We start from the raw sequence: 15,012 nt of genomic DNA on the forward strand, positions 1-15,012 counted from the left end.
GAAGTTCATAAATTAGCTCCCGATAGTTGCTCGCCCTCAAAACGCGTCCTTTATAACTTGTGTAAAGTGGCAGACCGTACTTGGACATGCTCATTTGCTGGTGTGGAAAAATTTGAATCGAGATACTTTATAGAATTTTGATAAAAGAAAAGATAAAAAATTAAATAAAAATATTATAAAATTAAAATTTTGTTAGAATATAATTTATTTAATATAATTTCTATTTTAAGATTTGAAAAAAAATTAATTAATTTTTTTGTTCTGTTTAGAAGTTTGAAAAAATTGTAATAATTAAGTAATTCATTATATGAAAAAGATTAAGATCTGAAATTGATAAGTGTTTATATTTATCATGTTTGGATATAGAAATAAGATAAAATGAGATAAGAGATTTTTCTATCTAAATCAGACCTTAATCTATCCTTTCAAATAATCCCAATAAACTCGCTTTGATTAATCCATGCTTAAAAGGACAGGCTCTAGAAGATCATGATCAGCTGTATATTTTGACATTAGAGTTCGATTTTGTATTAAAAATCCTTTTGATTTGCATGCTACAAGCTGTGTATCCAGGATTTACCACCAATGACGTTAAAATACGTCGTTAAAAAAAAAAAAAAAAAGTTGGATTCTAAGATATAATATAGTTTAAATTGCACCATCACATCTTTAATGTTAAAAAACGTTATATACCATCACAGTAGTGTATATGCCTTGAAAAATATTATTTTTAATCACATGATCACTAGAACGTACTATAAGTTGCTTTTGTCCGATATACTGCCGCGTCAAAAACACCACGTCCATTAGTATATATGGAAAGCCTTGGTGACTGGAAATTTGTATTGCATTCAAGAAAGATGTGAGACAGTGAGAACGCATGCACTACTTGGCCGTGGAAGATGTGAGACATTAAGGAAATTAAGTTGTGTACGTGCTCTAATTAAATGTGGTGGCCACGCCTCGATTTCTTTCTCTTGTACTCTCTTTCCATGTAAATTAGTGTTCAGCCATTACATTCATTTTCCAATTGCATGATCAGGAAATGCACATATTGCCAAGCGTAATTTCAATATTCTTGATATCAATTAGCCAATCTTGTAGGGGCTGGAATGGCACAATGAAAACTTGCTACTCCACTGAGTTGTCCCGATCTTTGCACCTCAACTTTGGTGTCAGATCCTCGTAGTTTCAGTGCAAATCTTCACTCAATTTCGATGATCACCTTGGGAGTTGACCCCAACCAAGGCTAATCACACTGCAATACGCGGGAGTGGCGTTCAGATAGTGGGCCTGAGGGAGCTGTTCTAGCCCATATTAAAGGCTTAAGAGTAGCGAGTCCGGGCTTTGATAAACATGATTTTTTTTTTCCTCTCTCTCTCTCTCTCTCTCAAGTCTCAAGGTTTGATGAGCCAAAGACTGATCTTATTGCCTCTAGTTAATAGTTATATAATTCACAAGTCTAATATATTTATAAATAAAAATAAAAAATATATATTATAATTTATAATATAAAATGCTATAAGTAATATATAAAATTTAATTTAGGATCCTGCTTAACTACCAATAAAAATCATAATAGTGGCTACTGAATAGGCTATTCTATTCCTTTTTTTTCATATATTTTTTTACATATTTAAATATTTTTTTAAAAATGACAATATCATTTAAAAACACTTATTTAATCATTAAAATAAAAAATAAAAAATCGGTGGTAATTTTCTTATCGGTTTTGGTACAACCTATATATTCCCGTAGAGAGGATGAAGTGACTGTGGTGTCATGGTAGCTCGTGAGTTTAGTGACATTATAATAATGTTAAGGGAATCATATATATATATATATATATAAAAGATTATCAAAGGGTCATTCAAGGTCGACTTTTTAAGTACGTTTGCAAAACTTGTTTCCCATTATTTATTTCACCAAAAGCTTATCCTTTATTCCACCATATATACTTTTTCTTTTTCCTTGTTGTCGCCATTAGAAAGCTAGCTGCTAGTATCGTGTACAATAATTGAAGCTCGTTGGCTGCCTTTCCTTCCTCTGGCCTTTACTTGTTTTAATTTTTAGAATTTGATCACAATAATCATGATGAGACCATTAATTATAGGTTTCCGTGATATCAATCAATATCATTCTTTTAATCACCGGCCGTGGTTTCATTTCAAACGTGTATCTAATTAAGAGTGTTATCATGATAACTTGTCGCACGTACAATATGTCACACACACACACACACACACACACACACACATATAACTATATATATATTACAAATCAGGTATGACTGTTCACAACTTGTTGATTTGGTTAACTTATAGTATCGAATGATAGCTAGGAGGATTCTGATTAACTAGACAAATAGGATTATATATTACGAGATAGCTTTTCGTTTTGCATGCATTGACTTGATTGAGGCAATACATACATATATATTATATAATATTTATATATAGGTCATTGAAGAAAGAGTTGAGTGATCATTTTTGTGCACAAATGTTATATATCATCGCACGTAAAAATATATTTTAAAAAAAAAGTGTTCTCATCACAAGTGCTGTAGAGAGAGAAAAGTTGAATTATTTATGAAGTTTAAAAATAAAAATAAAAAGGACCCGAAAAGCAAAAAACACAACATAAGATATTATATGATATTATATATGTCAATGTATTGAAGTGTTCAGAAGGGCATTTCGGAAAAGATTGATGAACCAAATATTTGATTTTTTCGCTTTCAAACAAAATGCGTTTATTTTTTTCTCAATGCAGACTGTAATATATATTGAAAAGTTGAGCCTCTAGCTGGTTAGGAAATGATCAGATCATATCGAATTTGAAGGGCATTTTCTATTATGTTATATATATGCGCGTGAACTTCAAAGCCATTCGATCAAATCTCCAGTCATGTCGAGAACGAAACAACAACCTACAACCATAGCACGTACGTTCATATATAGCATGCATGCATTGAACATATATCATCTATATATGTAGATCATGCATGGAAATGGTCTATTTTCTAATGGATGGTGAACAAAAATAGCTTAATTAATGTGATGTTGAGTTCCTTTGTGTAATGTGTCAAGCTCAACCCATGCAGCTAGCTAGGTTAATAGGCAAGTATATATCACTATAAGAAAAACAGGCTTTTGCGACCAATTAATAGCAACGAAAAGAGTATTTGCAAATACTCTTTTCGTTGCAAATACTCTTTTCGTTGCTATTAATTAGTCGCAAAAACCTGTTTTTCTTGTAGTGTATATTATATGACATGATATAATTAAGAAAAATGTTAGTGGACTCCTCAATATTACCATTCAATGTTACAGTTTATGTTTTTAAATTTTTTTAAATTTTTATTTTATTAATAGTTAAGAAAATGATTATTAGTAAAATCATATATATTTTTATTTTTTTTAATGATTAAAGATGTTAACAAAAATATTTACAAAGAAATGAAAAAAAAAAAAATCAATCCCCACATTTATACTAACGGGCCGCCCAGCACTTTAATATATATTCCAATTTCCAAAAGGTGGTTGATTAGCTTTTATAAATTGCTTCTTGTCTCAATAAGCGAAAAGGTAGATGGGATCAGGCAACTTGAAAAAAACACTTAAAAAAAAAGAGAGTATGAAAAACAGAGAAAAAGAGACTCACGCCCAGTGGGACTCGAACCCACAATCGCCTGATTAGAAGTCAGGCGCCTTATCCATTAGGCCATAGGCGCTGACATCAATAACCTTTAGTTACTAATTGATGTTTTCTGTTTATCTTAAGACTCCCCCATTGGCATTAATAATTTTATGTACAAGTGGATTAATTAATATATATGTGATGATGTGTAAGTTATCTTTAATTTCCTTCTCCGTGATTGTCAAGCCATTATAAATGCGTAGCTAACTGCATGGATAACATTAATTAATCCAGATTTCCTAACGTGTTAGTGTTGTAGACTTGTAGTTAAGTGGAAGATCATGCATGCTGCATTAAAGTGATTGAAAGTAGATGCATGGGTTAGTTAACCACATGATGATGAGTGGGATGTCGCACCTCTTGCTTTTTCCATTATTTCTTGTTTAGAGTCAATCCCACAATGCATGCTCCTCACGCTTTGGTTTATTATAGATAGGGACCTCTATCCACCATTCATATATGGATGCGATTGCGTTCAAAATACTAAAGTCTTCAAAACCATCAATATCTAGATTTTCCTTTCTTGTGAGTGTTTGATGAATTTTGTCTACAATTGTTACGATCGAGAACTTTTCAAGTTTGATGTTTGGAAACCGAGAATAACATGAATAATAGTTTGGTGAGAAAAAAGAAGAAAGAAAACCCATGTAATCAAGGAAAATGACTGTTTCATTAATCTCTCTTATGAGAACATTATATTATATGTTGGAGTAAGAGATTCATATTAATCCCAATTTGAACTATAGACGTTTAAATAATATTAAAATTTTATGTACAGTTATTTTTGCATACTCCTTTACACACAAATCAATGTAATTGGTTGCATGCGTTATTTTTTTTAATATAAAATAACTGTTGAGTTATGCCATATCAATAGAGTGTACAAATAATATGCGTAATTGATTATATATAGAGAATTGATAACTTAGCTAGTATGAAGAACACATGACGACATGGTAGCTAGTTTCCAAAAGGTGGCATGCAAGTTAATTAATTCCCACTATATCCTTCATCAATCCGTTATCGGTATGATCACTACTACTGCATGGTTAATGCCGATCGGCCGTAATTACACAATTGAACTGCAATTTTATTAATATATTAGCTAGCTAGCTAGCAGCCCGGCCTTTACTTATGAATTAAGTACTATCGATATTATATATATAAAAGATGGCATATGGAAGAAATTATTGAATAATTTTAGGCCTCTCTCAATCTCAAAATGTAGTTTAAGATGTGAGACTTTTCCTCACACTTATAAACTGGCCGCTAGCTCTTTTCAAAACCGATATGAGACAATCTTAACAATCTTCCCCTCATGCATCGGATTCTAAGTTCGAGACAGCGACAACTATTTTATCCTATCAACTGTTGAGTTTGAGTTTATTGGTAGACTTAAGCTCTGATATCAGTGTTGGGTGGTCTTGAACCTCTCTTAACCTTAAAAGTTAGTTTAAGATGTGAGACTTTTCCTCACACTTAGAAACTGACCACCAGTCCATTCTACAAACGATGTAGGACAACCTCATCAGAAATTAACATCCATATATATATATATATATATATATAGGGTCCGTCCATTCTTTAATTTGTTTTTTTGTCATTTGAATTAAGACACAAACTTGATCATCTATTAATTCTGTAATGAAGCCATTATTGCATAATGTCAATCATTACATGAGGGACTGATTTATTGATGCTGCAAGCCAAATAACGAATGCATTTTGCAGGCCTACATGCACTAAGGAGCCGGTTCCAACCACATAATTAATTAAGAAGGTTCAACTTTAAAATCATGTTGATTAAACCTTCTTAGCTACCAAATATATCGTCCAATTCTTTTAAATTTATTTATATAATTATGGAAACTGACCAGAGCCTATGTTCAACCAACAAATCAATGGGATTGTCTCCAATGATATTAAAACAGCAAATCGGTTATTGATCGATTATTATTATATGTATCTATATATATATGTGTGTGTGTGTGTGTGTGTGTGTGTGTTTTTATAATATATATCAATATTTGATCACATTATCAGATTCTGAATCTTAATTACGTACCTAATTAAAATTTCTAAAATTATTGGGGGTGTGGGCGTATTACTTCAGCATAATTGCAATTGCATGCATCGTAATGCATGGCCGATCAATATGATCATAGGATTTTATACCAAATTAGACAAAAATTGGAGGGCATATATGCATGCAAAACCGCGTTCCCTTCTATTTGTTTGTTTGTTTGTTTGTTTTTTTTTTTTTCTCTGTATTTTTGTCTCAGTCCCTGTCATTTATCCAACAAAAGTAGTACATGGCTGGTCGCGTCGATCGTATCATTCCAATCACCTTCTTATATTTGTACAAAACAGCCAAAACATCATATGTATTATAATCTCCTTCTCGATCGGTACGCGTACTTCTCGTTTTACGTGTAAACGACAAATATAGAAATTAACGTACTTTTTTATAGGGTTGGAAAAAAATAAAAAACATCATATGACATTAGACAATTATATGTGGTAGCAGTAGTACTAGTGAGGACTACTTGATAGTTGATATATTCAAGCTAGCTGGGAATTGCGTTGTCCAAATAACGATCCGAAGTCAAGAGTAGTACTGAAATTTCAACTAATTAAGATTTAATTCTTTATATATTATATATGCATGCGTGCGAATGAGGAAGAACGTGCAGCTAGCTTCCAGTTTTTCAGCACAACTAGTAATTGGTTTATTACTTGTTTGCTTGACTTTGCGTAATGTAATTTTTTTATTATTATTTTTAGGAGTGAATTATATTTGGGTTTAATTACCAGTGAGGTCCTGACATGAGTAATGTTAATTATATGGATATATCTTGGAATTCCTATTTTCAAAAATAAAATCATATAAAGTTAAATTAAGTGATCTTGTTATAAATATATTATATGCGATAAATTAATATTGAGATTGGAAGTTTAAATAAACTAAATTAAAATATAATTATTCTGATTTTAGAAATTCCGAAAATTTAGATAAGTAGAGGCCGGATCATTATCCATATATATAATTTACCTACAAGTTAATTACTGATTTCCTGATGATGATCTGTTGATCATTAATGGATCGATCCGGCGTGACCAATTATGACTAAATAACATGTGTGTATATATATATATATATATCAATCTGATCTGATGATCATGAGGAGTACTCTTATTATTTTTTTCAGATCTTAATTATTTTTTTAATGTCAGATCTTAAGTACGTACTGTTAATGAATCTACATCTACACGATCATATTCAACATCATAGCCAAGACTTTTCTCGGTGAAAATTATACTCTGTACGTAATTAAATTGAAATAATATTACACACTATATATGCATATGATCTGTCTCAGTTTTTATTTATTTTTTAATTCCTTTCAATTTAGCATGCAGATTGGAAGTTCAGACACATGGCGTATTGAAAATTAAGAAAATATTGCATCTTGATAATTAAAAATCAAAAAGAGAAACTAAATTTAGTGATTTTATATATGGCTTGAGAATGATCATGTCAGATTGAGAGATTTTAATTAAAACTTCGGTCCGAATTTTATATTTTGAGAGAGATAAATATAAAGAGCGCGCAATTCATATTATACAAGTTTCAAATTAAATCAATAAGTTTGGTACAATTCTTTTATAAAAAAAAAGTAGGCTATATTAATAAAAAATAATTTTTTTACACATTTTTAAGGTGTGGTTTACTATTTTTACAAAGAATTATCTATTTAAGAATAGCTTGGATTTATTAGTTATTGTCAGACAGACTTATCACAGAAGTCCTAAATCGGCCACACTTTTTATCTCTCTAGCTCTCAATTAAGGCCCTATAATCTAATCAAATTACAAAAGGAATCATGATATATCACGTGCCACAATTCTATTTAATTTACAATAATTTTACATCTATTCTAATTTGGAGTCCCTTCCTAAAACAATATAATGCTAGCTGTAGATCATATAAATTTATAATTATAGCATGAAGACGGGGATATATATATATATATATATATATATATAAATTTATAATAAAGAAAATAGCGAATATTGTAGTAAGGGATTGTATCAATTAATTAGTGGCACTAATTTGCCTTTTTCTTATTATTTTCTTTTTTATTTTTTTTATTTTTGGGTCTGATCACTTTGAGTTGCTCTTTCCGCAACATTATTAAAATCATGATTAATGATTATAATTTTTCAGTAAAGAGACCAGAGTTTATTTCTTTCATGGATGATGCATGCAACTCATCTGAATGACGTCATGAACAGCGTGATCAACATATATATATATATATATATATATATATAATCCAATATTTGATCTTATTGTTAGGTAGAAATAAATTATCATCAAGTTGAGTATATTTTAAAATCCGAATTAATTGACTCGAGGATCTGGAATATTCTCATAAGCCTACAAAATATTATAATAAATTCATTTCATCTAAGGAGATTTTTCTAAGAACTAATGCTAGCTAGTACTCATGTTTTAATTCTATATTATTTCATCCAGTACTCAAATTGGAAGTGTCATTCATGACTCGTTTCCACAAATTACAATAATGCCCCCGGCCACTGTGTAAATTAGCTGTAAACTGCACAAAGTCTATGACGACTAAGACTGGGGGATCAGTGATGATGATTATAGTCTAATTGAATTTTTATTGTCAGACGAATTAGATAATTAATACTCTTGATCATATGATATTTATATTTTATACTGTCTACAAATCTTATAATTACAGCATTAAATACTTAAGTAGAATCTATATACATTATGGTCGTAAAATTTCACATAAATAACATATGTAAAAATACTATATATATACACAAAAAATCGCATTATATATGTATTTATATATATAAAGACCTTAATATGATTAAAAAATATCTACTCGCAAGTAGCCAAATTGGGCTTATTAATATATGTACGTAACTAAAGAATATTATCTAGTTCGATACGGTGCCAAATATGCATGCATGCCTGCGATTATAGTTTGCAGGATTTTACTTCTACTTTCTTAATGGAAAAATAGCAACAAGCAGGTAGGAGTAGGTACTAGGTTGGTCGGGTTGTTTTTCCTTATTGGTTTAGAATGCCGGTGGAAAATAAGTACTAGGAAAAAAAAGAAAAAAGTTTAATTAGCGTTACTATGTGTTAATTGTACCAAACCATGGACTGCCCTAGCTACCAAACTTCTAGACACCATGAGGCAGTGTTACTGTTTGCTTCATTAAAAAATTACAAGAACCAAAGTTTCGTTCTTCCTTGACTTTCTCTTTCTTAAGTACTTCGAACTAATTAATTGGACCAATATCCTATAATTTCTTTATTGGTTAGGAAAAACAGGGAACTAATTTATAATAATTTCATCGCCCGGATAATTAGTTTCATGCATGTTGTCCAAACACGTGAAGTAGCAGTACTGGACCAATGGTGACTTTTGAATCCAAGGGCGGCAAGGAGGAGCTAGTGCTGGACATAATTTTCTTGTACATAACTTATTATAGACTACAACCTTGATTTGGTCGCACGAGTTAAGTATAGATATTGGACCTAATTAATCATAATGAAAGACTGGAGAAGCATGGAGCCTCAAGCAAGCAATTAATTAAGACATGTTAAAATTAGAAACTAGCCAAGTTGTGAAAATCAAGCTCTAGACTTCAGCTCAAATGTGATGTTACGTATGTTAAAACGATTAAAGAAAGTGGAGATGAAATGTAAAGTAGGATATATAAAACCAAGAACAGAGAAAGATTTTACAACGATGATGATGATGATGCGACGATGACGGTTCTGATAATGGGCATGGTGCATGATTATTGCACTAGTGGGTACAACTAGCAATTGAAAGCGATATAGTGAAAGGATGATAACAATAATTGGCAATAGTATATGGTCTATGCCTATACTCTCCTTATCAAAGAATTAAGACAGAGAGATAACATAGTGGGGGGATGGGAACATGGGGCCATATATAGGTCCGTAACAAGCAAAACAATTAGAACTTGGATGATCACACTAATTTCATCAAGTAGGGCATCATGCATCTTATATCTTGTCTATAACTAATTATTAATTAAGTATTACTTTTGAAAAACAAATATTCGGCACTTCTCTCATGACTGTAAGTATCATTTATCTTATTATATCACAAGATCTAATGTTATTAAAAACTAGAGCTTAAGTGAATAATTGGAATTAGAACGGCGTGATAGGATGAGAGTAGTGCATTATTCATACTCTGAGAGTGCTTAGTAATTAATTGTTTCCTATATATTAGTTGTCGTTCAAAATCTGGGTCGACATATTTGATACTGACGAAAACCACGTTAGTTCTTTATCGCGAGTCACCACAGACGACCAAAGTGTTTTGCACTAAAATCAAGAAAAGCATCGATGGCAAGATGGGACCATTTGGAATTTGAAGTAGACATCAATATTGTAAGAGTATTTAATCATAAATCAGATGTGATCAAATTTCACACGAACAATATTCCTGCTGTAAATAAAAAAGGAACTCTTAAATCGTGTGAATTTATTGTATTACATTACAAGATTTGTTCAAAGAGCAAACGAACGTAGCGAAATAACTTGGTAGAGCCAAAAAAAAAAAAAAAACTAACTAAAAGCACACCAAATTATTTGGCCACTAATCCCACACTAGACCTTCGAAGTTGGTCGGAATCGAATTCTCCATCGTCAATATCTGATCACAAAAATCCCCAGAGAGTTCAGCTCCCTGCAGCCCGAATGGCGGATCATAGACCCACCCATCAACCGGGTCAAGCAGTATGAAGTCCGTACGCGATTCGGTCAATTCAAAACTTCCTTCTATATTCGGCAACTCAACAATTTCGCCCAGCTCCTCGGATTCCGAACCTCCTGGCGAAGACGACAATGATGAAGACGTGGAGGAGGAAGAAGATGACTCTGAATCAAATTGGACCATGGCTGCGGCTTTCACTGCGGCGGCCTGAATGTCACCTGGTGTTGATGATAGGGGTCGAGGTAGCACATGAACGAGCCGAGGAAAATTCAGCACCGCGGAGTCACCTTTAATGCTCAGCGCGGCTACATCGTGCGCCCGTGCAGCCATTTCAGGGGTGGAAAATGTACCGAGCCAAATACGGGATTTCTTGCGGGGCTCGCGGATTTCGGACACCCATTTTCCCCAACTGCGCATCCGAACGCCACGGAAGACCGGATGTTTGCTACAGTCTCTGGGTCTTTTTGGCGTGCTCTGCTCTGGGGATTGGGGTTTTGGTCTTTTGGATAAGGCGGAGACGGAGTTGGAGGAAGAGGGCTCGGACGGTAAAGATGTGGATGAGCCGCTGGTGCTTGCAGCTTCTGAATTGTTTGGTTCTGTCATTGTTCGGCAAGTATGATAACACTACACAGATGTACACAGATGTGCTCTGTGTATGTATATATAATGTACAGATGGGCTATGAATATATATAATGATGTGTGATTGCTGAGAGAGAGTCAGAGAGAGAGGAATGAAGACAGCGAGAGCAATGAGAGAGGGGGTTTTGTAGAGAAATAGAGGGATACACAGTGAGAACGCTCATACGAAGCGACCTTTCAGCCTACCATTATTTTTTCTGTGTGACAAAAACATGCTAACAATTAACAGAGTTTGACTGTGCGAGGGAATTTCTTACCAGGAGAGAGAGAGAGAGAGAGAGAGAGAGAGAGAGAGAGAGGCTGCCACGTGGGGTCTATGTAAGAACGGAGTAATCTGGGTTACGGTGCGTTCTATTCACTGTTGTATTAATGTATTGTATTGGCAAACGTTCAATAAATACATGTTGAAGCGAGAAAAATCAATTTGCAAACTACTTTTAGACATAACAAAATATATTTTTTTTTTATTTATAATAATAATGACCGATGAATCAGTGATTAATTTTATATTTATATATATATAATATAATATCAACTTGTAAAAAAAAAAATCTAAAAAAAATTCAAGGTTACATTTAAGTGAAAAGATAATTAAATACCAGGGATGTTATTTTATTTATTTGTTTAACATGGGCCGCCCCCGTTAGGCCGTGTTTCCGTTCTCGTATCCTTTTTGCCCGTTAACTTTGCACTTGGTTCAACCTTCAAACACATCCCCGTTTTCATTCGCGTGATCATGACTAAAGATCAAGTTTATATTTTTATTCTCCCCCCTTCAGCTTTAATTATAGGTGGAGCAATATTTAAAATTTAAAAGAAATTAAAATAATATTAGGAAAAGATTCCCTAGTATATTAAATAATACTCGGTTTCATGAAAGGAAAATATACTCATTTTTCACACTTCCTTATTCTTTGTTATTATAACCATAATAATTGGATTTATAAGCATATATATATAGATTAAACGTTCGATCAATTTTTGTACTTAATTATTCTTTAACTTCTATTCTACTTTCATATAAATATGGATAAAAATGCTCTGTGAAATGAAAATGTTGATTCAATTCAATGTTTATTTATTTTTAAATTTTTTCTTATTTGTAATTTTAACATGAAATTATGAAAACTAAGAAAGTCTTTGTAAAAGGATTAAAAATGCTAGTTACAACTTACATATGTTGTTAGAAAAAAGAATAGCAAACATAGATAAAAATTGTAAAATAGTTGGGCGATTGCTAATCTGTTTCTTAGATAAATATTGCATCTTATTCACGAATTGAGTTATGCAAAAGAAAATCTAGCAATTATGTTATCAGAATGCAAAAATGTTTTATATAGTGTACAGATTGTAAATTCTGAACATTAATCTTATAATAAACAGATATAATTAGCAGCAGATGTAATGTTTTATTTGAAACTTAAACAAAACATTCAAAATAGTAATTGTCAGAAAAGTTGTTAATAAACAGTTGCTTTTCTGAATGTTTTGTTTAAATTTCAAAATTAATAACTGTAAAAAAATAAAGAAATGCATCACTTCATTTGATTAAAAGTTTATGTATTTATGCGTTGCACGCCACGCATGCATGTACTCACTAACATTATTATTGTGTGTCTACCATTATATTCAATTTTATGTAACATGAAACTCATTTATTTATAAATTCTTAAAAATTTGTTTGTCGTTCTAACATGGGGACTAACAAAAAATATACGGGAGGAAAATTTTAAAAGATAATATTTATTTGAAATAATCCAACATATATATGTAGACATTAATTATAAAAAAAAAAAGACCAAATGCATGGAATGTATAAGTAACAGAAATTTTTTTTATTGTATCAACAAATCATTGGTTGAGGAGTTCATTATAATTATAAAACCAACAGCATTTCATCATTGTGAGGCACATTTTTTCGGTACAAACAAGGTTTCCTCTTTGAGTCATGATGCTCATGATCATGTCCCAACAAAAGGAAAAAAGGCAAGAAACTCTCACTGATTTATATATATATATATATATATATATATCCGGTTGATCCTATTCAGCCACGTTTACTGAATTCTTGACCAAATCTTTTTGTATTATTTGTTTCACTTTTCGAGTTATGTTTTTCACTGATTTATTATAAAATATGGTTTAGCCTTGATTTTATTACTGATTTTCGGTTTTGGAAAAAAGAATATACAGCTAGCCAAATATGGAACCTTTGAGGACATCCTCATCATGTGGGGATTTGTTTTTCCTGTTTGACATGATTTTCGTAAGAAGACGCAGAGGTCCCGAAGAGCGAAGAAAAATGAGGTGGAATCGTATAATATTATATTATTATATGATTCCACTAGCTAGCACATGCTTTGTTGGCTCATACCACGTGGAGGATTCCATTGATTTCATCTTTCAGTCCACAGTTATCAACAAAACAACCATCTATTTTTCATTTTGCTGGGGCCCTGCCCTCTGATCTGAGGATGATTATAATTTATTTTTCACACCATTCACACTTCTCATTAAGTAGGGTTTTGGTTGCAAAACATCCCAATTCCCAATCTCGATTTCGTTTCTTTTTCATTCCGATTCATCAACCACTTTAATTAATACTCTGATAAAGAAAAGACAAAGATATCTTGTCCCCTAATTTAGAGCCGCCACTTAATGAATTTGGTTGTTGGCAACTTTGAAACTCTATCCCATCCCTTGTTTATAGCCAAGACAACCCTTCAATTCTAAGGTTATATGGTAATTTCAACAAGCTAGCTAGCTAGCTAGCTTTCCCACTCCCAGTAGTAAAACAAACATATATAGAACGTCTCGAAAGCATTAAAAGGTTTTTCATGTTCCATGTGTTAATGTTGGTCTTTGTTGGTTACGTACACAGCCCTAGATCACCCACATTCCCCATCAGTTAAAGAAAATAAATAAATAAATAAGCTTATATATGTTCGTTATGCACATGCTTCACTGGTCTAGCACGTGATCATGAGGACTTCCTTGATTTGTTCATCAAATGATGAGCCCATGTGTGCAGATGGAGGTGCAGATGGAGATTTTTCACACGAATCACACGACTTATTTAGAGTCTTGCCATGATTAATGGGTAAAAGCAGTACTAAAGCCGCATGCACACATGCAAAACTGTTCTGCAAAATGCCAAACCGTTCAACGGTAGATATTGCAAATATTGGAATGGGATGTTAAATCACTGCTGTTTGTGTTCATATGTTAAATTATTATTTGTGTCAAAGAATATAAATAAAAGCATCTAATAATTACTTATTTCTAATAGCTAGAAGCTCAGTATTTTAAAGATTTTGACTGCAAAGTCCGCGTATAGATCCAAAACGTGAATGGTCCCTTTGAACTGTACTAAAAAAATGTGGAAGAAGAAAAAATTGCTTTAAAATTCTATCTCATGCTAAGTACTACTGTACAACAATCTCCATACCGCACCCTTGCCATTTTTTTTCTTTCGCGATTTCCCCATTTCCCTATAATCCCCATTTTGCCATCCACCTCTCTCTCTCTCTCTCTCTCTCTCTCTCTCCGTAAACTCTCTCTCTCATCAAGTTTCAGGTCGGAAGAGGGGTTTATTTTTCATGAAGAGAGGATCGAGCTGCATGAGCAAAGGAAGGCTGGGGCTGCTAACCTTGACACGACTTGGTGTGCAGAATAGAAAAATTAGACAGCTACTGAATATAATTTCTCATTATATGATATGTGTTTTTGTTTTCGATTTTTATATATTCTTCTTCTTCATTTTTTTTCCTGTTATTTTTAGCAAATAATTAAGATGGGTTCATTTCTTAACCATACTGCCATTCTGACTCAGCTCATATTACACATATTGTTCAATCATTTTCATATGTTTTT

At 32.3% G+C, this 15,012-nt stretch overlaps 1 protein-coding gene and 1 non-coding gene across 2 annotated transcripts; both read right to left on the bottom strand.

Annotated features, from left to right (window-relative positions):
- Positions 1 to 3,660: 3,660 nt before the first annotated feature.
- TRNAR-UCU lies at positions 3,661 to 3,733 on the bottom strand. The gene has a single exon. It is a non-coding gene; the product is annotated as a tRNA-Arg (tRNA).
- A 6,438-nt stretch (positions 3,734 to 10,171) lies between these two features.
- Positions 10,172 to 11,405, bottom strand: LOC122282164 (ethylene-responsive transcription factor TINY-like). The gene has a single exon (XM_043094121.1). It carries the CDS (start codon positions 11,099 to 11,101, stop codon positions 10,382 to 10,384), a length of 720 nt encoding a protein of 239 aa, XP_042950055.1. The 5' UTR covers positions 11,102 to 11,405; the 3' UTR covers positions 10,172 to 10,381.
- Positions 11,406 to 15,012: the final 3,607 nt, after the last annotated feature.

Source organism: Carya illinoinensis, chromosome 1 (assembly GCF_018687715.1).
Source record: "Carya illinoinensis cultivar Pawnee chromosome 1, C.illinoinensisPawnee_v1, whole genome shotgun sequence".
NCBI classification, from domain to species: Eukaryota; Viridiplantae; Streptophyta; class Magnoliopsida; order Fagales; family Juglandaceae; genus Carya; species Carya illinoinensis.

Bases quoted from the DNA above. Each gene is read 5' to 3' on its own strand.
- LOC122282164 (XM_043094121.1), bottom strand. From the start codon at position 11,101: ATGACAGAACCAAACAATTCAGAAGCTGCAAGCACCAGCGGCTCATCC.